At 43.1% G+C, this 27864-nt stretch overlaps 2 protein-coding genes across 12 annotated transcripts in view; one reads left to right on the top strand and one right to left on the bottom strand.

Annotated features, from left to right (window-relative positions):
* herc1 (HECT and RLD domain containing E3 ubiquitin protein ligase family member 1) overlaps positions 1 to 6116 on the top strand; it is a 231321-nt gene extending 225205 nt beyond the window's left edge. For all 11 annotated transcript variants that reach the window (XM_041178586.1, XM_041178583.1, XM_041178585.1 and 8 more), the window contains one exon: positions 5473 to 6116. In XM_041178586.1, the coding sequence (XP_041034520.1) occupies positions 5473 to 5658 (186 nt within the window). In that variant the 3' untranslated portion in view covers positions 5659 to 6116. The remainder of the gene's footprint in view (positions 1 to 5472) is intronic.
* fbxl22 (F-box and leucine-rich repeat protein 22) lies at positions 303 to 26630 on the bottom strand. The gene is made up of 3 exons (XM_041178590.1): positions 26153 to 26630; positions 19642 to 19980; positions 303 to 480 (listed from the first exon to the last, which is right to left on the bottom strand). Exons 1-3 carry the CDS (start codon positions 26485 to 26487, stop codon positions 465 to 467), a joined length of 690 nt encoding a protein of 229 aa, XP_041034524.1. The 5' UTR covers positions 26488 to 26630; the 3' UTR covers positions 303 to 464.
* Between the last annotated feature and the right edge of the window lie 1234 nt (positions 26631 to 27864).

The raw sequence follows: 27864 nt of genomic DNA, 5'->3' as shown, positions 1-27864 counted from the left end.
CAATTGGGTATCAAAAGCCTACTCAAACACTCGGAGACACGTAGAATCTTGCTGGTCACGTGCCTTTTCAAGTACTCAGTGAATGTTATGACCGTGCAGTTAGTACAGCTGAGCTATTTAAAAATCCCAGAGGGAAACTGTAAGCAACTGCCATAAGCTATAATTTTAAGTGATATGTTTGAGATGCAACTCTAAATTCAGGAATCAGCCACCAGTTCTCGAGAGGTTTTATATTAAGCTAAATGACCTTTTATTAATTTACACAAGTTAAATATATACATGTGGCTGCAAATTACAACGATCATAACTTTTAACAAATTCCCAAACTAATCTCCATTAAGGCAACAGAAACTCAGACTTAACCAGACACCAGGCACAGCATTTTCACCTTAGGAATTCAAAATCAGGTTCTTTTCACTTTGGTTCCCGTGGAGATAGTTGGAGGCTTACAGCTGTTTTTGATCTCACATTGCCTCTGCCCTACACACACAAAACAATTGACTTGTTATACCTAGCACAGCCCATTGAATGTAAATTCTCATTGTATCACCAGCCTCTTATAACCCCCTTTCATAGTACCGATTTTATTAGCAATATAAACATATTGCTTGGTCTCTGCTCGCTAGGTGCCAGAATTCACCCCACTCCTTGAATGCTCTATTCAAAAAATGCAAATGCACTCTGTCCCTCCTGCATATCAAAACTAGTACACCTCAAAGCACCCAGACTAGCTGTCTTTAATCCAATTAAGACTAAGACACCCACAGACTAAACCTCTATTTTAAAAGAAAAATATTTTCCAGTAATATTATATACATTAATAGCTTCATGACAGTGAATGTGCAGAATGCTGTGCCTGTTGAACAATGGACCAAAGGCCTACCTGAGCATTCTGTCAAATCCAGTATCTCTTTTCACGCTTCCACAATAAGGATGTGTATCGATAATTTTGGCTAACTACTTTATTAACAGTTTAAGCAGTATGTGCAATGAATAAATCTGTAGTAATGTGCTGACTATTTAATAACGAAACTACACTAATTGAGATTACTTAGAATGGGATATAGGTGTATTTCTACTCCAGATGTGAATATCTCTAAATTGATAACAATTTGATGTTTTAATGAGAATACATATACACGTCCATTTTAAAGAGCCCTAATTCCGCATATCTTGTGAAAGTTTCACATATTTCAACCGTGAAGATTGTTATAGGGTTGTTAGCACGTTACCATGTTGCAGGTTTTTGTGCATCTGGGTTTTTACTTAGTTGTGTTTTCATGGGTCTGTTGGGTATTCTAGCTCTCACCACTTAAAACTTCCTCATTTAACACCGGTTTTTGCCAAGTTGGCCAGAAGTTGATGGCCACGAGCCATTTGCACTAATATTATTTTTTAATGTTGCTAGTAATAGGGTCTTTGTGCTCTGTTTCCTTCAATCAGAAACAGCTGTTTTTGTTGAAACTAGTTCATATCTTATTAAGGAGCACTGAATGTTGCATTAAAATTATCGTCCCCATATTGTAACAGTAATACTAATTAAGGAGTTATGTCAACAAAGAAATCTTCCCTAATGCGTACAACATCTGTGCCTGACATTCAGTAAAAGCTAATAAAATACTCATTAGAATCCTACATGGGAAGTACCCTCAATCGCAAGCTGGGCTCATCAAGAAAAACAAGAATGCTTCTGTTATAATATTACGTTATGATATTAAAAACTACTTGTTAGTCCAAATGTATTTTTAAAAATTAAATCCAATACCCTCTAAGAAAAGCAATGCTTTCACAAACTAAGTTCAGCCTTTGTTAATAGCCGTAAATTATAGCTGCTATTTTCTGTATGATTAGCACCATGCTGTATCAGCCAGGCTGATGTGCTATTTCTTTAATTAAGTTTGCTATAAGCAGCTTTTGAGTCTAAGTGGGAAGCCTTGACAGCTGTAGTAACACCCAGCTAGAGACTTTAAATATCTTTCCAGAAATCCTAATTACATGTTGCTTACATCGTGATCATTTCTGTTGTTCCATAGAGCTTGACAATATTTCTCACATTTTCAGTAACTTACTGAAAGTGTTGGCATTGTCATTATTTTGCTTCATCTGGTCTTTTGAATATTATATGGGCCATCGTGTACGGTGGACAAATTGTATTCAAATACACCCCTATAAGCGGTGGGGACTCAAAATGTGAATGTTAACGTGTCCATGTACACAGGGAGGCAGTGGTGTAGTGGTATTGTCACCAGGGTAATGCTCTGGGCACCTGGCAGATGCTGGAATTTGACTTCAATAAAAATCTGGAGTTAAGAGTCTAATGATGACCACGAAACCATTGTTGTAAAAACCCATCTGGTTCACTAATGTCCTTTTAGAGAAGGAAATCTGCCGTCCTTGCCATGGTCTACATGTGACTCCAGACCCACAGCAATATGGTTGAGTCTGAAATGGTCTAGCAAGCCAAGCCGCTACACAGTCTAATAAGGAATGAAACCGGACAGACAGACCCCTTGGCATCAACCTAGGCATCAGAAACTACAACGGAAAACTCAGCCCTGTCTACCCTGCAAAGTTGTCCTTAGTAACATCTGGGGGCTTTTGCCAAAATTGGGAGAGCTGTCTCATAGACTAGTCAAGCAACAGCCTGACAGTCATACTCTCAGAATCATACCTTTACAGATAATGTCCAGACACCACCATCACGATCCAGAGGTGGTGGCACAGTGGTATACAGTCAGGAGGGAGTTGTCCTGGCAGTCCTCAACATGACACTGGACTTCATGAAGTCTCAACCTGCTGGACACTGCCCAGGTCTTGCTGCATTTGGACATGGACTGCTTCAGTATCTGAGGGATCATGAATAGTGCTGACCATTGTGCAGTCATTGTGTGGCTTCATCGATGACCTTTCTTCCATCATAAGGTCAGAAGTGGGGATGTTCGCTGATGATTGTACAATGTTCAGCGCCATTCGCAACTCCTCAGATAACCCCGCACCCCCACCCACAGTAGTGTGTGTGTGTGTACCTACACCACGTTGACTGCAGTGGTTCAGGAAGGTAGCTCACCACCACCTTCTCAAGGGCAATCAATGCTGGCCTAACCAGCGACACCCACATCCCATGAAAGAACTTTTAAAAAGCCAGTGTTTACACTCCACATGAGCCTCCTCCCATCCTACATCAAAACCTACCAGTATATCCTTCTGATCATTACCAGTGAATTCACTGGGCTACTAATCTGAGACCAAGATTATAGTCATGGGAATAGACCTTTTAGCCCCTCGAGCCTACTCCCCATTCAGCAATACCATGGATCATTTGTGACTTAACTGCATACACCCGTGTCCCATATCTTTTAATGCCTTTGTATAACAAAAATCTATAAAATTCAGTTTTAAAATTAACAATTGATCTAGCATTAATTGCCATTTTCATATAAGAGAGTTCCAAACTTGCTGCAACCTCTGTGCAGTGTATTTCCTCATTTTGCCTTTTGACAGGTCTGGATGTAATTTTTAGACTATGACCCCAGTCCTAGGTTCACCAAGAAATAATTTCTTGCTTTCTACCCTATGTGCTTTCCTGAATATCTTGAAAATTTGAATCAAATCACCCTGCGGCCTTCTAAATTGCAAGCAAAACAGCCGTAGTTTTTTTTAAATCTCTCTTTGTACTTTAATCTTTGGAGTCCAGGCATCATTGTAGAAAATCTCTGCTGCACTCCCTCCAAGGCCAATATATCCTTCCTTAGTGCTCCAGGGTGGACCAGGGCTTTGTGGAACTGAAGTATGACTTCCCCCATGTTCTGTTCCTCTAGTCCTCTCGATATAAAGGCCAGCATTCCATTAGCCATTTTTGACTTTTTTGTATCTATTCTTGACATTTAAAGATCTGTGTACCTGCCTGTGCTCCCCTCCCTACCAAGTTTCTGTGGAATTCCCTGTTTCTAACTCTTCGCCATTTTGAAAGCCCCCTGTTCTGTTTTTTTTTTTGACACAAGTGAATGACCTGACCCTTGCCTACATTGAAATCTGTTTGCCCCAGTTTTGCCCCTTCACTTAATCTATCTATATCATTGTAATCTTACACTTCCATTTACAATACCACCTGATCTTTGTCGCATTGGCAATTTCGGGTACTCTATCCCATTGTATAAATCGGTAATGAATGCAGTGAATAGTTGAAGCCTCAACACAGATTGTTGGGGGACATCACTAGTCATGTCCTACAAGTACCTGCTCATTATCCCTACTCTGTCTCCTGCTCAGTCCATTTCCTAACCAGATTAATTATTAATTTGCCTTTAGTTCAATGAGCTTCGACAGTCTCTTATGAGGGACTTTATTAAATGCCTATAGTAGTCATGGCCAGGATTTCCCGGCCGGCGAGCGGAGGGGGCGGGGTCCGCTCGCTGACACATAAAATGACACAGGATGTTGTTGGGTGGAACTCCCGACGTCACCCCGCCCCATTTAAATGTTCAGGTCGGCGGGGGCTCAGCAAAATCAGCTGTGAGCCCGCCAACCTGTCAATGACCAATTGAGGCCATTGACAAAGTCATTAACATAATTAGTGGACCTGCCCGTCCAACCTTAAGGTTGGTGTGCAGGCTGGGAGCCCTGGCGGGCATTAGAAAAAGCCTGAAACCTCATCCACGGGCAGGATGGGGTTTCATGTAGGTTTTTAAAAATTTAATAAAAGTGTAACTAAAAGTGATGGATATGTTCCAACTTATGTGACACAGGGAAATTTTTTTTTTTTCTGTTCTTAACATTTGTTAATGTGGAGCCAATCTCCCTGGGGCAGCACTGAGCCTCAGGGAGATGAGTGCGCTCTTTCGCGTGCCTTAATTGGCCTGCCCATATAAAATGGCGGCACACCCCCAATCAGAGGTGTGCCCGCTCTTGAACTTCCCCCACCTGATGGGGGGAAAATTCTGTCCCATGTAAATAGCATCCATAGTCCCTTTTCCACTATTTCAAAGTTGTCACCTCTTCAAAAAAATGTCAGTCAGATTCTTGCAACTCCATGCTGGCTCTCTGATCAGCTGAACATTTTCCAAGATGTTCAGTCACGCTGCCTTCAATTATAGGTTAGTGATTTCATGACAGCAGATTATAGGCTGCTTCTTTCATAATGAGCAGAATAGTATCAACACTCCAATTCTTTACTTCGAAACATTATGATTGTAAAAGTTGCCTCAATTTGATCCTTGGCCACAACAGAAGTTGACTTTTAAATAATAAATCTTTGGCTCCATCTACTAACCTAAAAAGCTGATGAAATGTCTTACTTTATCCTGGTTTCCGACAGTGTGGAACGTCATATACTACAAATTAACCCTTTGATACTCATCAAAAATATGTGATTGTACCTGTGTTTATTCTGATCTGCTTGAGTGGTTTGTATCATAAGTTTATAATATTATAGTTTTCTACCCCTCTGATCACCATCTTGTGTCTCTTTCACAGCCTTATGACAGCTTGCCTACCTCACAAACCTGCTTCTTCCAGTTGCGGCTGCCCCCATACTCCAGTCAGGCAGTCATGGCGGAGCGACTGCGTTATGCTATCAACAACTGCAGGTCCATAGACATGGACAATTACATGCTGTCCCGCAATGTGGACAATGCAGAAGGCTCTGATACAGATTATTAATTCTCTGAACAAAAATTGCTGCACCAGGGGGCGATGGTGAGCAAGCCTTCTGGTATAGTAAGCGTAAGTGACTACTGCAGCTATAATGAGGAGCCCAGAATATTTTAATTGTATATGTACTTGAAGAAAAATGAATGTGATAAATGTTATTGTTTGATTTTAATTTCAACTATAAGCAGGTTTAAAATAAAACAGTTCTCCTGGTATTGGTTTTTGTTCACTTTTTGATAAGTTTGCATGGAGATATTTTGGTGCATTTTTAAGAGTGGTATAGACGACCCCTCCCAGAGTTAGGGAGCTATGAAATTAAAGTTTAAAAGAAAATGTACATTGTGTATAATTGTTCATGAGGGAGAGCAATTATACATAAATATTCTTATATTTATTTTTGTTTTAATTTGAATTGCCTGTGAGTTTCCTATCAGAAATACATTAAAAAAATAAAGCGTTAATTTAAAGTCATTGTGTCCGTGTTTAACTTGAAGGCCAAATGGCTGATAACTCCTAATTTGTATGTACTTCATGCACTTCTGATTGGTGATTTAAAACTTTAATATTAAAAAGATATTTGCACCAGGAATAAACTCTTTTGAAAAAATATTTAACCAGGATTAGAATTGCCAAGCTGGAACTTGTGCAGCAGTAAGTGTTGCCTAGAATCATTGAAAGGTTACAGCAAAGGAGGAGGCCATTCAGCCCATTGTCTGTGCTGATTCTCTGCAAGAGCGACTTGCTTAGTCCCACTCCCCCTGTGGCTTCCCCATAACCCTGCAAATTGTTCCTCTTCAGACAATTGTCCAATTCTCTTTTGAAAGCCACAATTGAGTCTGCCTCCACCACACTCTCAGGCAGAACAATCCAGATCCGAATCGCTCGCCTCGTGAAAAAGTTCTTCCTCATGTCGCCATTGCTTCTTTCTTCAATCACCTTAAATCGGTGCCCTCAGGTTTTCATACCTTGTGCCAATAGGAACAGTCTGTCCCTATCCGCTCTGTCTGAACCCCTCACGGTTTTGAATCTCCTCTTTTCCAAGGAGAACAATCCCAGTTTCCCCAATCTATTCAGGTAACTGAAGCTCCTCATCCCTGAAACCATTCTCATGAATCTTTTCTGCACCCTCTCTTCCTTAAAGGTGGAAGGCCCTATTGGTTTTGGGCAGGAACAATAATTACACATATCCTGCTTCCTGTTACTCATCCTTACACTGAGCCTTAATCACACCTGGCATAACATTGCAGTCAGGTCACCAGATGCTACCCAGAAGGCAAATTAACATAAAAGCGCGAGCTTATACTGTTCCAGCTGCTGCAAATATTTTGCTTAAAGGAGTGATTGAAAATGTTAAACTTTGCTACTTCAGTGCTGAGTGTTTTATACCCAGCCTTAAATGGTCTCTTCAAATAGGAGCTTTATCATCATTTAAAATTTATAATGCTGTTAAATTAAGCACAGTGTGGATTTTTTTTTAATACTTATTGGACTCTTCCTTCATCTTTCTGCAGTTGGCCTAAGAGAAACTACATGGTGCCTTAAGAATTTCATTTTCCAGATTTTACAGACCGATTTTTGTACTGGGATCACATTTAAAATTTTTCTCCAAACACAAAAATAACACATTCAGCATGTAATGCTGAAAGACAGGAATCTAATAAATTGAACATTGTGTGCTAATTCACTGGAATGCCAAGTGTAATTTAAGCACGCGATATGGTCTGTGGTACAAGCACAGCCAAGTTCCATTAATATTGCCATTCAATCTAAATCGTCAAAAGTGACGTAATGGTCTTGCTGGTCACCTCCCACCTCCTTGCTTTTGATTCGCTTTCCCTCCGTGCTACACATTTTGATTGGCTCCAAACGCAACAAATCAGAACTCGGCTGCAGAACTGGTTGAAAAAGAGAACCAAGCGTTAATAAAAGACACAATCACCTACTTTGTCCATTTGGATAATATCTGATTTGGACCCCCATTTCTCACGGTAACAGTGTCATATCAGCTTGTCTGGCAGAACTTGTAGCAAATCACATGACCCTCTTCATTCCTCCATTTTATCTTAAAGATGGTTTAAAACATAACCACCTTATAAAAACCTTGCATTTTAACACATTAGCAGTGAGTTGCTCTTTGATTTTTTCTATTTTCCAACGCAAACATGATGGAAAAGACCAGCTGATCTACTGAATTTGTTCCATGATGCTACTGAGCGTGCTGACTCCCATCTGTCCATTAACCCCCAACATCCCCACCTAATTGACTGGGAGAAGTGCAGTCAAAAAAAAGAGAAAAAAAATCCTTGGCTAACTTTGGAAAATTCTTCTCTACCTTTCCCTTTTCTCCTACCCCGTTCTGACCTAAGGCCTTCACAAGGAGGCCACAGCGCCCTTGTGCCACATCACCCAGTGCCCACTTTGTACAGTGTCAGCTACAGCTAGAAACACGCCCAAATCACTTTTGAATGTTTGCAGTGAACCCACGCCCAGTGCAACATGCCAAGTCGATTTAACTCAGCTGTCAGAAGGATCTTTTTGCTAATTTAATCCAATTTCCTGAAGTCAATGCTTTTCTGGGGTACAGAGTCCTGCTCTTAAGCTTCTTGTAGTAACCTTGAAGCCATGTATCCCTCCCTCTTTCAGGAGCTCTATCACCCACTATGTAAGGGAACCAAGACTGAACATACTATGCTGGATGAGCCTAACCAGAGGCTTGTACAGAGACAGTATAGTGTTTTTTTTTTTTTGTTTTGTATTGGTTTGGCCCAACAGTACATCCTAATACCAGCCTACACCACTGGTTGTAAACTAAAGATTTGTATGTTATAACATTCAGTTTCCTTCCCCCTATTCAACAGTCGTCACACATGGTTGACATTAGTTCTTCCTATGCTACATTTATCTATAATTCAATGCCAAATGTGGGTTCATTTTCCATTTGTAGCTAAACCTGATTGTAGAAATTTTGCTCATCTAAAGTCCTGAAACCTGCACAAGTTTTTGCATCATCCACAAACTTGCAGTCCCCCCCAAAGCCATCCTCCAATAAAGATTGTGAAAAGCTAGATTCCAGGAATAACTCTCGTCCCCACACAAAACTACTCCCATTAATAAGGAATGTAACAAGTTCCTCACCCAATCCCAGATCTGCACATCAACCCTATAGGGCTCATCTTTTAAATAGTGTTTTGTATGACAGCTTGTCAACAACTCTTTGAAAATGGAATGTCAGCCAACTACCTATATCCACCAGCCCAGTAATCTCAAAATATTCAGCCAGGTTTCAGTACGTGATCTTTCTTGAAGTCATAGTGTCCATACTTAACCCTTCTCTGTCCAGATGTCTCACTTTTTAACAAATTAATTCTCATGATGTAGGTGTCGTTGGCTAGGCCAGCATTTGTTGCCCATCCCTAATTGCCCTTGAGAAGGTGGTGCTGAGCTGCCTCCTTGAACCGTTGCAGTCCATCTGGTGCAGGTACAACCACAGTACTGTTAGGCAGAATGCCAGGATTTTGACCCAGCGACAGTGAAGGAACGGCGATATGGAACTTGCAGGCAGAGGTGGTCCATGCTTCTGCAGCCTTTGTTCAGATGGTAGAGGTCACAGGTTTGGAAGGTGCTGTCAAAAAGCCTTGGCAATTTGCTGTAGTGCATCTTGTAAATGGTACAGACTGCTTTCACTGTGTATCTCTAATGATTCCTTCTAGCAACTTATAAACAAAGCCAAGCTATGAGCTAGAAGGTTCTGCTGATAGGGTTAGACGAAGAGGGTTGGAAAGAGGCTTGATTAGTGCGTAAACCAACTTCATCGAGTTTGGCCAAATTGTCTTTTTCTGTGCTGTTAATGTTATATAATTTCTGACTTGCTTTCTTTAAAAATTCTTTTCATGGGATGTGGACATTGCTGGAAAGGCCAACATTTGTTACCCATCCCTAATTGCCCTTGAACTGACATTTCCAGAGGCAGTTAAAAGTCAACCACATCGCTGTAGACCAGACTGAGTAAGGATGACAGATTTCCTTCCATAAAGGGCATCGGTGAACCAGGTGGGTTTTTCCAACAATCGTTGATAGTTTCACGATCACCATTACTGAGACTAGCTTTTAATTCCAGATTTATTAATTAAATTTAAATTCCACCAGCTGCCATGGTGAGATTTGAACCCATGTCCCCACAGCATTAGCTAGGGCCTCTGGATTACTAGTCAAGAGGTAAGGTGAGAGCTGGGCCTGGGAGAAAAATCATGGGCCCTGGTGCTCCTCCTGTCCTCCTGTTTTTGGCCCCTTATCCCCCCCACCGCCCCCCCCCCCCATTCCTTCGGGTGCCCAGAAGGGAATCATAGTGACAGTGGGTTTGAATTGTTTTATATAGGTTTAGCAAAACCTCTTGGCTTTTGTACTATATTTATAAAGCCCATTAAAAACTCAGGTTTCAGCACAATATACTTTACAACCTCGACTTTGTCAGGCAAATGCACACAACTTGGTTGTTCACGTTACCAGCTCCGCTTCTTTGAACCTGACTTTATGCAATATCCGGGCAACAACCTCACAAGCACAACAATCCCATGTACTAATGAGAATACCTTGAGCTAACAGTGATTGGCACACGACTCCTGGTTTCAGTTAAGTTTAAAAATGGCATACCCTTCCAGTAAATTAGCACCAATCAATTCACCTGCAATAATGTGCTATTTCTATCCACACAAGTGGGCTTTGTTAACAGGAAATTTACACTTCATTGAGTGGTAGATATTTTCTCATTTTCAATTGAGACTAGCCACACTTATAAATGCCCAGCATGGAGCATAGAAGAGGAAAACAAAGTACCACAGATGCAGACATCTGTCCGTCGTTCGTTCCTTCCTCTCTTCAAGGCTTAAATGGGAGACCGATTGTTTTTAATCTGTGCCCCGTAGTTCCAGTCTCACCCACAAGGGGAAACCTCCTCTCAGCGTTTGCCCTATCAAGTCCCATCAGGATTTGTATGCAACCAATAAGAGTTGACAAAGATCTTGCAAATGACAGAAATGGTCCAATTTGGCAGGAAGAATAAAAAATAAAAAAAGTATATTATCTAAATGGTGAGAGATTGCATAGCTCTGAGATTCAGAGGGATCTGGGTGTCCTAAAGCATGAATCGCAAAAGCTTAGTGTGCAGGTACAACAAGTAATTCGGAAAGCTACTAGAATGTTATCGTTTATTGTGAGCGGAATTGAATACAAAAGTAGGGAGGCTATGCTTCAGCTATACAGGACATTGGTGAGAGCACATCTGGAGTACTGTGCACTGCATTGGTCACCTTATTTAAGGAAGGATGTAAATGCTTTAGAAGCAGTTCAGAGAAGGTTTACTAGATTAATATCAGGAATAGGTGGGTTGTCTTATGAGGAAAGGTTGAACAGGTTAGGTTTGTATCCACTGGAGTTTGGAAGAGTAAGAGGCAACCTGACTGAAACCTTTAAGATCCTGAGAGGTCTTGACAGGGTGGATGTGGAGAGGATCTTTTCTCTTGTGCGAGAATCTAGAACTAGGGGTCACTGTTTAAAAATAAGGGGTCACCCATTTAAGACAGAGATGAGGATTTTTTTCTCTCAGCGGGTTGTGAATCTTTGGAACTCTCTTCCTCAAAAGGCAGTGGAAGCAGAGTCTTTGAATATTTTTAAGGCAGAGCTAAATAGATTCTTAATAAGCAAGGGGGTGAAATGTTAAAGGCATAGGCGAGAGGTCACAATCAGATCAGAAATGCTCTTATTGAATGGCGGAGCAGGTTCGAGGGACTGAGTGGCCTACTCTTGCTCCTAATTTGTATGTGGATCACCTCTCATTCTTCTAAACTCCAATGGATACAGGTCCAACCTGTTCAGCCCATAACTCATAACCTCTTAATCCCAGGAATCAGCCAAGTGAACCACATCCACTTTACCTAGCATCAGCTATACTCTGCATTAATGGTATCTCAACACAGGATACTGGAGACTGAGGCAAAGTATCCATTTAAAACCTTCCCATTATCCAGGATCTACCCTGGAGAATCCTACAACTTTCCCTACACTCCTTTATCATTCTCATAGCTTAGCTTAAAAAAAAGTACGAAGAACGGAGAATCTCCAACGAAGCCTTTGGAGTGACATAATTGATTCAATTTTTCCAAATGATTTCAAACTAAGTTTGAGGATGAATATTGTAATCTTCTTGAGATAAGTTGCCACAGAGAAAATTATTTCATTAACTTAGCGAGAGAAGTTTGATTTATTTATGTTAAAAATTCAAAATCAATAAATAATTTAATAAAGAACCAATTCAATGTAAAAATCGTTGGTTCCAGGGACCAATCAAGAAAGACTTAACTTTGGCATTTCTTCGTAGAGCTGAGCAAAAAGTGTGAAACTAAGTGACAGATGTTTGAGCTTAAAGCAGTCAAAGCGAGGGGCTGTGCTTGCTTTGGTTATGAAAGGATTAATAGTGACCTTTGTCCTCATGCCCAGCTCAGAAATAAGGGTGGCTTTTCACAAGAGTCACTAAAAGTCTGCTGTATGGACAGTTCCCTTCACAAAGTTGCATTTGAGAAGGAAATAGATAGATTTCTAGACTCTAAAGGTGTCAAGGGGTATGTGGAGAGAGCTGGAGTACGGCGTTAAGATAGAGGATCAGCCATGATCATGTTGAATGGCAGAGCAGGCTCGAAGGGCCAAATGACCTACTCCTGCTCCTATTTTCCATGTTTCTATTTGATCCGTTGAAAAGCCATAGAGTTTTTAGACGCAGGATGAGGCCACTGGGTCCTGACAGAAAGTTGGGCATTTCTCAACATCCACTCTTGTAACCCCCAGATATTTTCCCATACGCAGCTTTGAAGCTATGTCTTTGGAGTCAGCTTGTGACATCGAGAACGTTTTATGTTGAGTTTGCTCATCAGAAAGACAATTAAATTCTCACCTACACCAGCTATACTTTCAGCTTTCTGCACCTGTTTTAGAATTGGATGATAAAACTCAGAACTAGTTTCCAGTTTTGTAGTAATTTGGCTGTTTGTGTAAAAACACATCAATTAAGGAGGAAAACACAGAGAAACACCAGAAGCTGCAATCTTCATTAGACGTTCTGTACTGACGTGTGCCTGAGATTGTGAGTGTGTGTGTATGTGCGTATGAGAGAGTGTGCTTGTTTGTGAGTGTTTGGGTGAAAGAGTGTGAGAGACAGTGTGAGATTGCGTGTGTGTGTGTGTATGTGAAAGAGTATGCATGTGTATGAGAGAGTGTGCTTGTGTGTGTGTTTGTGTGAGAGAGCCTGTGTGTGACAGTGTGTGCTTGAGATTGTGTGTGTGGTGTGTGTGTGTGTGAGAGAGAGAGAGTGTGTGTGTTTGTGCCTGAGATTGTGAGCGGAATTTTACACAGGCAGCATTTTATGGTCTCACCCCCACCATGACAGGACTGTAAAATTCCACACTATGTGTGTATGTGAGAGTGCCTGTGTATGAGTGTGTGTGTGTGTGAGAGAGAGAGAGAGAGAGCATCTGAAAGTATCAGTGTGTGTGTCAGTGTGTGCCAATGTGTGAGAGTGTGTGTCTATTTGGGAGAATGCCTGTTAGATATGGATGTCTCTGCTCGGAAGTTACTCTTTACGACTGCAGGATTTGCAACATCGAATGTAGATTTACAGAGATTAAGTGTAACGACAACTTATATTTATACAGCACCTTTAATATAATGAAACATCTCAAAGTGCTTCCCATGAGCCACGTAAGGTGGTATTAGGGTCAGATGACTAAAAGCTTTGGTCAAAGAGGTAGGTTTTAAGAAGTGTCTTAAAGGAGGAGTGTGAGGTAGAGAGGTGGAGAGGTGCAGGGAGAGAATTCCACAACTTCAGGCCAGGCAGTGGAACGGTGGAGAGTGTGTGTGAACGCACAATCCCCACCAATGTGGCACGATTAAAATTGGGAATGCCAGAACTAGAGGAGGGTAGTTATCTCTGAGGGTTGAGGGGTGGAGGAGGTTACAGAGATAGGGAGGATTTGAAGCCATGGATTTGAAAACAAAGATGAGAATTTTAAAATGTATTTATTTATTCCCTGTATAACATCACCGCTGTAAAAACTGAACCTATCACTGTCACAATCCAAGTTAATGAGAAGCCACTAATGATGGAGGTAGATACAGGAGCCTCAACTACATGTGGTGGGAGAGAACACACTTTCAAATACCTTAATGAAGGTAGACAGCCAATAAACCTGGAGTGGACAATTGCTAAATTAAAGACATACACTGGAAAATCTATTCAGGTAAAGGGCATCACCACAGTACCAGTGTCTTACAAGCAACAGACAGCCCAGCTGCCTGTGATAACAGTGACAGGAGAAGGACCCAGTCTTCTGGGCCAAGACTGGTTACAGAAAATCAAGCTGGTCTGAAATATTTCACCGGAAAACAGGAAGAGTTCCTGAACTGCTAAGGAAATACGACAGTGTATTTCAGGATGAATTAGGGAAGTTAAAAGGCGTGCACGCCAAGAGACATGTTGATCCTCAGGCAACACCACATTTCTTTAAGGCCAGACCTGTGCCTTATACATTGAAAGAGCAGGTGGATGCGGAGCTGTGCAGGTTAGAAAAGCCGGACATCATCCAACCTCTCCAATTCTCAGAATGGGCCACACCCATAGTTCCATTGGTTAAGCCTGACCAAACCATTCGCATTTGTGGGGACTATAAATTGACCGTAAACAAGGCAGCAAAACTAGATAAGTACCATATTCCATGGATAGACAACTTTTATGCCAAGCTGGCTGGAGGCAAATCCTATACAAAATTGGATATGAGCCATGCCTACCAACAATTAGAACTGGATAGCACTTTGAGAGAATGTGTGACTATTAACACACACAAGGGTCTTTATCAGTACACTCGCCTACACTTTGGAGTATCATCTGCCTGCACTATCTTCCAAAGGACAATGGAGAGTCTTTTGTAAGGACTCCCTGAGTGGTAGTTTACCTAGATGATGTTCTGATCACAGGGCCAACCAAGACTGAACACTTGACCAACCTGGAGGAGGTGTTGAGAAGGTTCATGGAAGCGGCGTACAGTTAAAGAAGGAAAAATACACATTTCAAGCGACAGAAGTTATTTACCTGGGTCACAGGGTTTGCATCTGGTAGAAGAGAAAGTTTGGGCAATAAAAGATACACCCTCACCATCCAAAGTAACTGAACTCAAGTCCTTCCTGGGTATAATCAACTACTATAGCCACTTCTTGCCCAACTTATCAACTGTGTTGGCACCATTACACTTGTTATTTAAAAAATAATCTCCATTGGTCATGGAATTCACAACAGGAAGAAGCCTTTGGTAGAAAACCAATCTTGACAGAGCTTCACAGTGCTCATCCAGGCATTTTGAAGATGAAAATGCTTACACGAAGCTACATCTGGTGGCCAGACACTGATAGTGACATTGAAAGCATGGTCAAGCACTGTCCCCCACTGTCAGCAACAGCTGTTTGAGCCCCCCTACATCTGTGGGAGTGGCCTGGTCAACCCTGGGTTGGACTGCATATTGATGATGTAGGTCCTTTCTTAGGTACCATGTTTTTGTTGATTGTAGATGCACATTCTAAATGGATGGATGTATACAAAGTCAGATCACCAACATGGAGCACAGCTGCTGAGAAGCTGGGTCACAGTTTTAGCATACATGGCCTACCGGAAATTGTTGTTTCTGATAATGGTACAGTTTTTACCAGCAACGAGTTTCAGAAATTCACGAATCTGAATGGAATCAGAGCCTTTTACCATCTCTCATTGAATGGTTTAGCTGAGACAGCTGTACAAACTTTCAAATCTGGAATGAAAATGTTATCTAGAAACTCAACTTTCCCACTCTCTTTTCAGTTATTATACAACACCACATTTGACTACGGGTTCAACACTGTCTGAATTATTGATGAAATGCCACCTACATACAAGGTTAAGCCTGATGTTTCCAAATTTAGAGGGGAGGGTAGAGCGGAATCAGAGTAATCAAAAATTGAACCACGACATACACCACAAAGCTCGCACATTCAGTGTAGGTGACACAGTATTCATGCAAAATTTTGGAGATGGACCTTATTGGGTTCCTGGGACCATTGACTCAGAGACTGATCCATTATCTTTCCAAGTACAAGTGGAAGAAAGAATAGGTCATAAGCACGTAGACCATATTCAGGACACAGAGACATTTCCAACAACCAACTATTCCGCCTGTGATTAACATTGAATCATCAATCCCTGAGGTGACAGATTGACCTAGAACAGACATACCCAATGTCTCTGTAGGGTTGCCTAACCCAGAACTGCTACTTTCTAATGATGTATCTCATGCTGCAGTTCCAGATCCTATCGATCCTGTTGACGGACCTCAAGTGGTGGAATTATGCCACTCTAGCCATATAAGGAGAGCACCCCAGAGACTTGATCTTTAATCACTTGAAGTTGTATATATATGTATGTTGTTGGATATTCAAATGTTCCCTGTAAACAGAAATTGTAAAAAAAACTAAAGGGGGAAAAAATGTAATAACTGAAAGTATAGCCTCTCCTGTCTATCAAGAGTCACGTGATGTTCTGGGAGGCTCTGACCAATGAGCCCTAAGCACAGACAATCCAGGGGGTGGGGCTTCCTGACGAGAGTCCTGATCGAGCATGGTAGCACTTGAAAAGCTCGGTTATAAAATTTATCTGTTTCTTGTTGAAACCAGTCTGCTCCATCGAGTCACTACAAGGGCATTAATAAACTTGCAGAATGGGCAAATAATTGGAAACTAAGTTCAACAGAGATAAAGGTGAGCTAGTACATTTTAGTAGGAAGAATAGGGGTATCACTTATTACTTGGAATGTCCGAGCCTCGGTGGAGTAGAGAAACAAAGAGAACTCGGAGTACAAATACAACAATCACTAAAAGTTGCAGCACTGGTTAGTAAGGTTCAGGAAAAACAAACCAAGCACTCGGTTTTATATCTAGGACTGAACTGAAAATAGAGAGGTTATGTGAAACCTGTATCGAACAGTTGTTAGACCACACCTAGAAAACTGTGTGCTGTTCTGGTCTCCATATTATAAAAAGAATATAGAGACACTGGAGAGGGTGCCGAGGAGATTTACAAGAATGATTCCTGAAATGTGTGGGTATGAATATCAGGAAAGGATTGACAGGCTAGGTTATTTTCTCTTGAAAAAAGGCTGAAGGGTAACCAAATAGAGATCTTTAAAATAAGGAAAGGTTTTGATCGAGTGGATACAGAGAGACAATGTTTCCTCTTATGGGGAAAAGTATAAATAGAGGCCATCGATGTAAGGTAGTTACCAAGAAATCCAATAGGGAATTCAGAAAGAAACTTCTTTACCCAAAGAGAGGTGAGAATGTGGAATTCACTACCACAGGGACTGGTTGAAGTGAACAGTATAAATAGATGCATTTAAGGGGAAACTAAACAAGTATATGTCTAACCCTATGAATAAAGGGTTAATATGATCAATTTAGATATCAAAAGATGGTGGGAGGCTCAAGTGGAGCATAAACACTGGCAGAGACTGAATGAGCTGAATGGCCTGTTTCTGTGCTGTATATCCTATGTAGCCCTATGCAATCCAATATAATATGTAACAGGTTAAAGCCAGAAGTTATAATTACTACATAGAAACTTCAAAACAATCTATTTAACCCTTTCCTAGCACTACAGTTTCCTGGTTTATTTAAAGGAGGGGCGGTCAGAATTCCCACAGTCCAGTCACGTCAAAATTTCCCACTCCCAACGAATTTTGGGAAATGATTCTTATGGTCTCTGCTGTTTCTCTCTTCACATTGCGCAGCTAAGCCACCTTTGGAAAATAAAAAGGACTTGTCAGACATAGCTCAGTGATGGCACTCTGACCTCAAACTTAGAAAGCTGTGAAGTCGTGGTGTACTCCAGAGACTAGGCTGCACTCCCAGAGCACGGCATCCTCACTCTGTAACTCTTTCGAGTACAAACCCGTTTCTATCTGTTTCAGATGAAGTTACATTGTTTCATAGTTTGCCATTGTGAGATTTGAACTCTTGATCTTGGGGTTACAAACCCAGTACCATAACCACTTGGCTATTTAGGCCAAGCTCAAACAAAGTTTTGCCATTGTGAGATTTGAACTCTTGATCTTGGGGTTACAAACCCAGTACCATAACCACTTGGCTATTTAGGCCAAGCATGATATATCCTCAACACTGCCAGCAAAATCGGGACCATGAACCTCCAGCACCACCCAGTGGCTACCCTCCTAAATGACAGCTTCAGACAGTGTTTTAATAATTTACAGTCTTGAGAGATGACCCATCCATTAGCCATGGTTAAAATCTGAAAGGAGATTTAAATTAAAAGACCACAAGATTGAATATGTAGTGATTCTAGGAGGAACCCTTCTCCCCATCTGCAATTAAATTTTTGGAATGAAATGTAGTTCTTCTGCCAAGCCTAAAAGGATGAGGATATTTTAAAAATGAAAATAAGGTATTTGTCTGAGTTACAACCCAACAATGCAGGATCCAGTTGCTCCCATTAGGAAGTTAACTCTTATGTGACAACTGGTCATGTTTACATGAACGATTTTACATGTAGGGCTGCAGAGTGGGACAATGGGACGAATTGGGTAGAAATAACCAGCCTGGTTCACTCAGTGCCCACTTCTGCTGGTAAAACTCAGTGCGGTTTTCAACTTTACCAGGTCTCCTATGATTACCAGGAGTGTCTTTGTGCAGGTGAGGCCAGGCCATATAACTACTGGTCACCTGGAGCCAGTTATGATGCTGGGCTGAATTCCAACACCAGGTCTCGCAAGATTAAGTTGCACCTGAATTGTTGAATTTAGTCACGATACAATTAATTATTATTTACATCACAAGCGTTTTTATTTATCAATATTTGCATTTTTAATTTCTCGCCAGTGCATTAATGATTCTAATCATACTTTAACACATCAAACCCCATCTCAAAATTTTTCAGATGAAAGACTTTCATTTATATAGCACCTTTCACCACTTCGGAATGTCCCAAAGCACCTTACAGCCAATGAACTACTTTTGAAATGTAGTCATTGTTATAGTGTGGGAGACTCAGCAGCCAATTTGTGCACATCAAGATCCCACGAGCAGCAGATCTCTGCATTCTTCCTTGTCTCTTACGCATCTCCCGCTTCCTACATCCCAGCACTAGTACTGTGCCTACAGTGCCTAGTCTAGGCCCTAGGCTATGGAATTGTCTCCCAAACCTCTACCTCTCTCTCCTCCCATAAGAGGCTAACTTTAAGACTAATGTTTGCTCACCTGTCATAATGTCTCCTTCAGTCGTTCAGTGTCAAATTGTACCTGGTAACACTCCTGTGGCGCACCTTAGGATGGTTTACTATGTTAGAGGTGCTATATAAATGCAAGTTGTTGTTGGTGGAACGCCGAGCCCACTACAGTCAAATATCCTTTGTCCGTACACCCGAAAACCAAATATACCCAAAAACTGAACGGTTTTTGAGTTCAGTCACTGGAGGCAGTGACTATTTACTGAACTTTTTGCGTGGCAAGTCTGTGACCTGAACAAAATATAAAGTAAAAGGCAAACTCATGAAACAGAACCCAGTGTTGGTGAGGCAGACAAAGCTGGAAGAACTTCTCGAGAAATATCTGAATGCCAAAACGCAATCGACCCCAAGGGTTCTGGTTAAGGATACTCGACCTGCACACTGTGCCAAATGCAAATACATGTTGCTAAAGGCAGGTTGCCATTAGATCACCATCAAACTCACTCCATAACTGCAAGGAGCATTGGAGTGACTCATAGCGACTCTTCTTCCCTCCCTTTGCTGCTGTGATGGTATGGCTGCGATCAGGCACTTGTGTGGCTATGGGCATTCTCCTAACCCCCCACCCCCACCCCCCTACCCCACCAACCCCCGCCCCGGGCGGCCTGCAAGATCTATTCGCTGTTACCACTGAAATCGCTTCTTCGTTCCTCTCCCAAGGTCGGCACGTTCGTCTGGCTGATCAGGAATCATCTCGGCACTCCGCACCGCACTGAAGGACAGGGAGGGACGCTTCCTCTGGACCAGGTTAATCCCCTCCTGCGTGATATTCCGACAGAAGTCTACATGGAAGGTGGTTAAACTGATTCCGTAAATAGTCACTGCCTCCAGGGTTTTGTCAGTCAGCCTCGCACAGTTTTCCAGTTTCAGGGTTTTCAGTTCAGTGCATTTCTGCAGGATTTGTATAATATAGCTGTCAGTGAGGTGTCCACAGCCTGAAAGTATAATCGACAGCAGCTTTGGACACCTGGGAAAAGAATTGCAGAATAATTTGTTTAACTGTGGAAGGACCAGTGCAATTAATAATCACAGATACAACATCAACCCAACATCAACACATTCACACTGTAAAGCCGGCTAACACTGGGGCATTATTCCTCACCCCCTTCTCCTCCCCCAACCCAGTGCCTCTCTTGGCGTGAATGCTAAATTTAAAATCCTCCTGGTTCAGTGAGAGTTGGTGCCTCGGTGTGCATTTTCAGTGAGTGCTGATTGGTTGGCAAGTGGACTCTGATCGGCAGAGATATCGCCATGGAGAATGCATTAGTGATGGTGACTGACAAGCATTGTTTGAAATTTAAACCGGGAGGCTCTCTTCACATATAGTATAAATTGTTGTTTTCCCCTCACACAGGTTTTCTTGTAAAGTGTCCTGATGAGTGCAAGATGAAAAACTTCTTTTTTCTACAATATTGGTCATTATGAATTTTTTTTTATACAGTCACAGGATGTCGTTGGCTGGGCCAGCATTTACTGCCCACCCCTAATTGTAAATGTTGACAACCACATTACTCTGGGTCTGGAGTCACATGTAGGCCAGGGAAGAATAGCAGATTTCCTTTCCTAAAGGACATTAGTGAATGAGATGGGTCATCATTAGACTTTTTTCATTCCTGATCTTTAGTGAATTCAAGTTTCACCATTTGCTATGGTGGGATTTGAACCCAGGTCCCCACCAGGGCATTACCCTGAGTCTCTGAGATTACTAGCCCAGTGACAATACCACTACGCCAGCACCAGAAAGTTTCTAAACAGTCAGATATGTAAAGGTGAATTAACCCATTGTGGCCTGATCAGAATGGATCTTCTTGTGTTTTGTATTTACAGATGAGTGCAAGGTCAACAAATCTTTCAGCAGTTTCAAGAGTTTAAGAATGTATCTGTAGACTGGCACAGCATAGTGTGGACTGAAGGGTTTGCCTTCTGAAAGGAATTGGTCCTAATTTATTTAGGCCATATGTTATCGCCCAAAACAAAGGGCGGAATTTTCTGCCTGTCGGATGGGTGGGCGGGAATGACCCAATCTCCGGCAGGTGGGGAGCTGATCCCCGCCAGAGAAACGGGCCCCACCGCCATTTTAAGTGGGTGGGCCAATTAAGGCCCTCCCAGAGAGACATCCGGAGGGAAGCGCTATGCGCTCCCTGTGCGGGTGGAGGGAGGATTCCCCAAAAGCGAGGGTGCGCTCATTCACACATGCGCACGATAGAGCGCACATCTCCCTGAGGCTAAGTGCAATCTCAGGGAGATCGCTTCCACTTTCAAAAATATTAAAAATAGAAAAAAAAAATCCTTAACATGTCCCCCTCATGTGACAATGGGGCATGTTCATAATCTACACTAAAACTTTTTAAACTTTTTAAATCCGTACATGAAACCACATCCCACCGGTGGATGAGGTTTCATGTTTTCTCTCTTTGTCGCCGAGGCTCCTGGCCTGTTTGCTAACCTTAAGGTTGGACGGGCAGGTCCTTTAATTGTATAATTGATCCTGTCAAGGGCCTCAATTGGCCATTGACAGGTCAGCGGGCCCGCAGCTGATTTTGCTGCTCCCATGCCTTCCTGAAAATTTAAATGGGGCGCGGTGATGCCGGGGGTTCTGCCCGACATCATCCAGCGTCATTATACACATCGGCAAGTGGGCCCCACCCCCCCCATCGGCAAGCGGGCCCCACCCCCCCATTGGCAAGCAGGCCCCACCCCCCCTGCTCGCCGACGGCAAAATTCTGTCCAAAGTGTTTGCGAATTGGAGATCTGATGTAAACACAGTAACCAATCAGATACTTTAAAATCGCCAAGCTTGGGCACAATTACATTGGAATTGATAAATTAAATTCATAAGCGTTGGTATTCTGAATGTTTAAAGAAACATTTTATTAGAAATTGAAAGGGTTTTTCTAAAAAATAAACTAGTAAGAGACAATCTAGGTGACAGGTGATTTTATGGTCTATATCATGTCTTAGGAATACATTTCTGTTTAATTGTTTGCCTGTACAGGTGAACTGACTATTACTGTTTTTCGTTCCTGTGCTCCCACAGAGATTAATCCAGCAAATTCAACAGTGGCCAATTCGACTTAATTGGATCGTGTCTTATGTCCATTCTCAGCAATAGACCTGACTGTAATCGTAGTACGCAGCTGAAAGTTTATCAGTTTCATCGCCAAATCAGGCTTTTCAGTCCATATTATACAGTGTTTGCGGGGTTGTAAGGTACTGTAAAAGGAGGCTTGGTGAGTTGCCACAGTTTGTCTTGTAGATGGTGCACACTGCCGCTGCTGTGCATTTAGTGGTGGAGGGAGTGATACCATCTGTTGGCAGGTGCTACAATATGGTAATGTAATGTGCGATTTAGGTACACAAACTGAACAAAGGTTTAAAAAAGCAAAGTTCCTTTATTGCACCTGTAAAAGCTGTCAAGGGAAGGCATAACTCCAGGAAACAACTATTTCCAGAGAATATTCACCACCGATTCTCCAGATCTGTGTCCTACCTCAAGGCCTTGGCTCCTCAGTGCAGCACTCACCAGGCATGTTCAGGCTTAAAAACAAAAAAACTGCAGATGCCAGAAATCCAAAACAAAAACAGAAACAGAATTACCTGGAAAAGCTCAGCATGTCTGGCAGCATCGGCGGAGAAGAGCACAGTTGACGTTTCGAGTCCTCATGACCCTTCAACAGAACTCAGTTCTGTTGAAGGGTCATGAGGACTCGGAACGTCAACTGTGCTCTTCTCCGCCGATGCTGCCAGACATGTTCAGGCTTGTCCTGCTGCCCAGCTTCAGGCTTCAGTCCTGTTCCCCCCTTTCTTGATGAGGCTTCACTCAGGGGTGCCACCAGTCAGTCTAACTAGGTCCCAATTCCCCTTCCTGGCTCTTCAACCACCCTCAAGTTGCCCTAGGCTCCTGCTACAGTGCCAGTCACAAGACCTAGCTGCTTTCTCTTTCACCTCACGGCCTCGGGGTCTGCCCCTCAGCTTGTCAAGGACGCAGGGAGGAGACAACAGGGACTTGCCAGTTCCCCTGCTCAGTGCTCTCCTCCACCATCACCACCCTGCTGCCCGAGGACCCATGAAATACATTATATAAATGGAGCAGATACTGTAACAAATGTTATTTACAACACAACCAATTTGTATTTATGTAGCACCTTTAACATGGTAAATCGTCCTGCTTCACCAGAGGGTAATTAGACAGAAATCGACACTGAGCCAATGAAGATTATATTAGTAGCAAACGTGATGGGCCAAATGGCCTCCTTCTGCACTGTAACAATTCTGTGATTAGACTAAAAGCTTAAGGGAGGAGAGAGGCAGAGAACATTGTTCTATCTAAGCCATGCAGCCACACAGCTGTTTGGACATCCCACAAGTCAGCCTCTTTAAGTTACCACACAGCAAATTAAAATTGAGGGGATGTTTGCAGAGAGGCGGAGAGATTTAGTGAGAGCATTCCAGAGGTCATTGAGGGTACAGCAGCCAGTCATATGGGTGACATGCAAGAGGTCAGAGTTAAAGGACAAAAATTCATGGAGGTGAAAGCAAAATACTGCAGATGCTGAAAATCTGAAACAAAAACAAAAATAGCTGGAAAAGCTCAGCAGGTCTGACAGCATCTGCGGAGAGGGACACAGTTAATGTTTCGAGTCCGTGTGACCTTTCAACAGAACTAAGGAAATAGAGAAATGAGGTGAAATATAAGCTGGTAGAGGGGGTGGGTGGGACAGGTAGAGCTGGATAGAGGAGCAGTGATAGGTGGAGGCAAAGAAGAGATTGCCAAAGATGTCATAGACAAAAGGACAAAGGGGTGTTGACGGTGGTGATATTATCTAAGGAATGTGCTAATGGTGACATTAAAGGTAGAAAGCAGGACAAGCAAGTGGCAGATGGCCCTACTGGGCGTGGGGTGGGGGGAAGGGATATTGAAATAGGCTAATAGGTGGAGATAAAACAATAGATTGAAATAAATTTAAAAATAGGTGGGAAAAGAAAAATATATTTTTTAAAAATTATAAATTATTGGAAAACGGGGGATCGGAAAGGGGGTGGGGATGGAGGAGAGAGTTCATGATCTAAAGTTTTTGAACTCAATATTAAGTCCGGAAGGCTGTAAAGTGTCGAGTTGGAAGATGAGGTGCTGTTCCTCCAGTTTGCGTTGAGCTTCACTGGAACAATGCAGCAGGCCAAGGACAGACATGTGGGCATGAGAGCAGGGTGGAGTGTTGAAATGGCAAGCGACAGGGAGATCTGGGTAAAGCTTGCAGACAGACCGAAGGTGTTCAGCAAAGCAGTCACCTAGTCTGCGTTTGGTCTCTCCAATGTAGAGGAGACCTCATTGGGAGCAGCAAATGCAGTAGACTAAATTGAGGGAAGTGCAAGTGAAATGCTGCTTCACTTGAAAGGAACCTCACCTCAACCCCCTCCCACGGCACCTTCCCATGCTACCGCAGACGGTGCAACACCTGCTCCTTTTCTTCCCCTCTCCTCACCATCCAAGGGCCCAAACACTCCTTTCAAGTGAAGCAGCATTTCACTTGCACTTCCTTCAATTTGGTCTACTGCATTCGCTGCTCCGAATGCGGTTTCCTCTACATTGGAGAGACCTAACGCAGACTGGGTGACCGCTTTGCGGGTGAATTCCGGGTGAGAGCGGGAGAGGGCTTGGGGGAGATCAGCCCAGTGAGTTAGGGGTTAGGGAGGGAAGCAGCAGAGACAGCTGAATGTATAGTCTTGAACATGGTGACAAAGAAGTACATGAGCTTCCTGAACCTGGTGGGAGTGAGGGAAGAGGGGGTAGCGAAGAGGAGTTTAAGAAGAGAAGAGAAGCCCAAGGTTAACTTTGCATTCCAGAGTGATCCTGGAGCAGTGAGCAGTGTTTGGTGGAGGCCTGGGCTTTAGGAGTTCCAGTCAGGCATAGTGATGGACAGCTAAACCAGCTGTGTGCCCTAACCATTGGAGTCTTAAATGGAATTGGCCTCACTCCAGTTTCCAGCACAGCCCACATCTACAGATCACACATTTTAAAAAATACTTAAGACACGTTTTGAACTATTTCCCCAATTACTTTACTGGGTAAAGACAGTTATTGTAGCGATCTTCAAACATCAGGCAGCCTCAAATTAAACCCAGCTGGCGCTGAACTAACTGACTAGAGCCCCTTCCCCCCACACACACCACCACCCCAACCCGCCTTCCCCCGCCAACCGTAGTTGAACAGCCTGCAATGCCCATTGTCTAGGTCGCGGGTAAAGAAGAGGAATGAATGAGTGAATAGTGACAGTCGGGACGCGGAATTCAATGAAAGGGATATTCAAGGGAGAAGGGAGGGATTATTTGTAAAAGTTAAGAACCCCCCCCTTAAACCACCTTATATTTCACCCCTTTCCTATTTTTACTTAGTTCTGTTGAAGGGTCATGAGGACTCGAAACGTCAACTGTGCTCTTCTCCGCCGATGCTGCCAGACCTGCTGAGTTTTTCCAGGTATTTCTGTTTCTGTTTTTGTTATGAAAAGGAACATGTTGGAAGAATTAATGGTGGTTTTTTTTTGTTAGGGTAAGACGCTCATTTGCGAGCTCAGGGGGGGTCCCTGCCCTTTTGCCAGTTGCTCCCTGGCTCAGCGTTAACAGGTCGCAGCCCAATGACAAGAGCAGTGAATAATCGGAGCTCAAACTTCAAGGGACAATGGCTTAGAGGATCCTCTGGGATGAGGACGTGTGATCCCTTAACACAGGAGGGAAGGCAATGGGAAACCACCGGGCATGCTCTCTCCTCCCGAGTCATAGGGCTCATTACAATTGAAAAACAAGGAACTCCAGAGGGCGAGACTGCAAGGCTGTGGAGGAGCAGAGGACCTGACCTTAGGCAGGTCACTAACCTACCACCAGCTCTGCAGAAGAAGAGTCACACGGACTCGAAACGTTAACGCTCTTTCTCTCTCCACAGACGCTGCCAGTCCTGCTGAGGTTTTTTTTTTGCAGCATTCTCTCTCTTTTTATCTCAGAATCCCAGCAGCTGCGGCACTTTGCCTTTATGAAGCCACCACAACTTTTTGTTTCGCACAAAGTACCAATAACAATAAGCGAATAAGCTTTAAAGCAATCTGCACTGAGGTACTTGAAAGGAAACTGCTTGTGTTTCCACCAACCTGCGGCTTATTTCGGTTAAGAAGCTGTTGACGAGGTTTTGGTGCCGGCTGCAGATGTCTCTCTGAAAGCTACTTTTCAGCCAGTCTTCAATGTTACAGACTTTCACCCTGCTGGAGTGCCAACAGATAGACAGCGAGCGTAACGCAGGGCTCAGCAGGAAGTTATCCTTCTTGAGTTCTGACAGAGAAGAGAAACACAGCAGAGACCACAGAGCTGGATCACGGAAGACCTCACAGAGAGCTTGGCATGTCCTCGACAAACTCTTTCTGTCCTCTTTGTCCAAGAATGAGAAAATGTGGAGCAGGCATTCCCGGTTTAATTCTGTTATCTGCATCTGAAGAAAGGTTTCGAATCCAGGCTGAACAAGTGAACTGGCTACAAATGGTTGTGGCTGGGAACACTCTGCATCATTCTACTCTTCAGGCACAAACCTGGACATATATGGGTTAGGAATGTAATCTGTTCTGACCGTGACAACTGGTGCTTAAATATAGAAGCCTGTACCTCTCAGAGAGTTCAACACCAGTCCTGAAGATACAGAATGGGTCGGAGCAGGGGGGGAAAGGGGCCAATATTTCCCTACAATGTGAATTAAATACTTTCTCAAATTGTTAACAATAACTTCAAGCATATTGAGTGTATTATTTTATGTCTCATTAAAGCTACCCTCTCCCCAGCTGTTTTGAAACATGCATTCCTAACTCAAAAGGCTAAATAGAATTTCTTAGTTCGTGGATTTGTAAATCATTTCTAATCCAAGGCTCCTGGTGAAAGGGGAAAGGCAGACGAGGGAATTCAATCTCAGCTTCCACCCCCTCTTGTACACTCAGCTCTGCAAAAACACAGAGGTCGGCACTACAAGGCTCAGAGTCAGTATTAATAACGGGGGCACGATATGGGCACAGGGTAAGTGTTAATTATAAGGGTGGGGGTGCACTGTTGAGAACTGGGAGATACTTGAGTCCTGGCCAGAGGGTTTGGGTCATGGAGGAGCATGTTCCAGGGAACCTCAGAGTGGGTCAGTGGTCAGGGACAGGAGGGTGTGACTGTGAGTCAGGCACTGGAATCCAGCAGGTAGGGATGGAGGAGCCTCAGCCCTTGGCTTTGACCAACAGGTATGAAGTACTTGTTACCTGTGTGGATGAGGAGGAATGCGGGGTGGATGAGTGAACTGACCATTGCCCATTTAGGTCATGGGAACAAAAAAGAATGTGGTAATGATAGGGGAACACTGTCCTCTGTATCTCCAGCTGGAGCTCTGACGGTTGCGTTGCCTGTCCGGTGCCAGGGTTAAGGACATCACCTCGCGGCTGGAGAAGAATTTGGAGTGGGAGTGGGAAGGGGAGGATCCAATTGTCATGGTGCATGGAGGAGCCAAGGTCATAGGCAGAGTCTGGAATGATGTCCTGCTTAAAGCAGTTGAAGAGTTAGGGTCCAAATTAAAACGCAGAACACGGAAGGCCATCACTGGATTGTCACATAAGCCATGCACCAATTGGCGTGAGGTCAAACAGATTAGAGAATTAAAATAAAAACAGAAAATGCCGGAAAAACTCAGCAGGTCCGGCAGCATCTGCGGAGAGAGAAGCAGAGTTAATGTTTCGAGTCTAATATGACACTTCTCTGGGTTCGAGTCGCACCCCAGGATTGATGCCACGGGAGGTGAGTTCATGGTGTGGCCAAGAAGGTTTTTGTCAACCTGTAGCTCCTT

This window comes from Carcharodon carcharias, chromosome 32 (genome assembly GCF_017639515.1).
Source record: "Carcharodon carcharias isolate sCarCar2 chromosome 32, sCarCar2.pri, whole genome shotgun sequence".
NCBI classification, from domain to species: domain Eukaryota; kingdom Metazoa; phylum Chordata; class Chondrichthyes; order Lamniformes; family Lamnidae; genus Carcharodon; species Carcharodon carcharias.
Note: the sequence above shows the minus strand (reverse complement) of the source record. Positions and strands in the feature narration are given on the sequence as shown.

Bases quoted from the DNA above. Each gene is read 5' to 3' on its own strand.
- fbxl22 (XM_041178590.1), bottom strand. From the start codon at position 26,487: ATGCAGATAACAGAATTAAACCGGGAATGCCTGCTCCACATTTTCTCA. The intron at 19,981-26,152 runs GTTGGTGGAAAC...TTCTTTTCCCAG, and splicing joins TTAACCGAAATAAGCCGCAG to GTGTCCAAAGCTGCTGTCGA.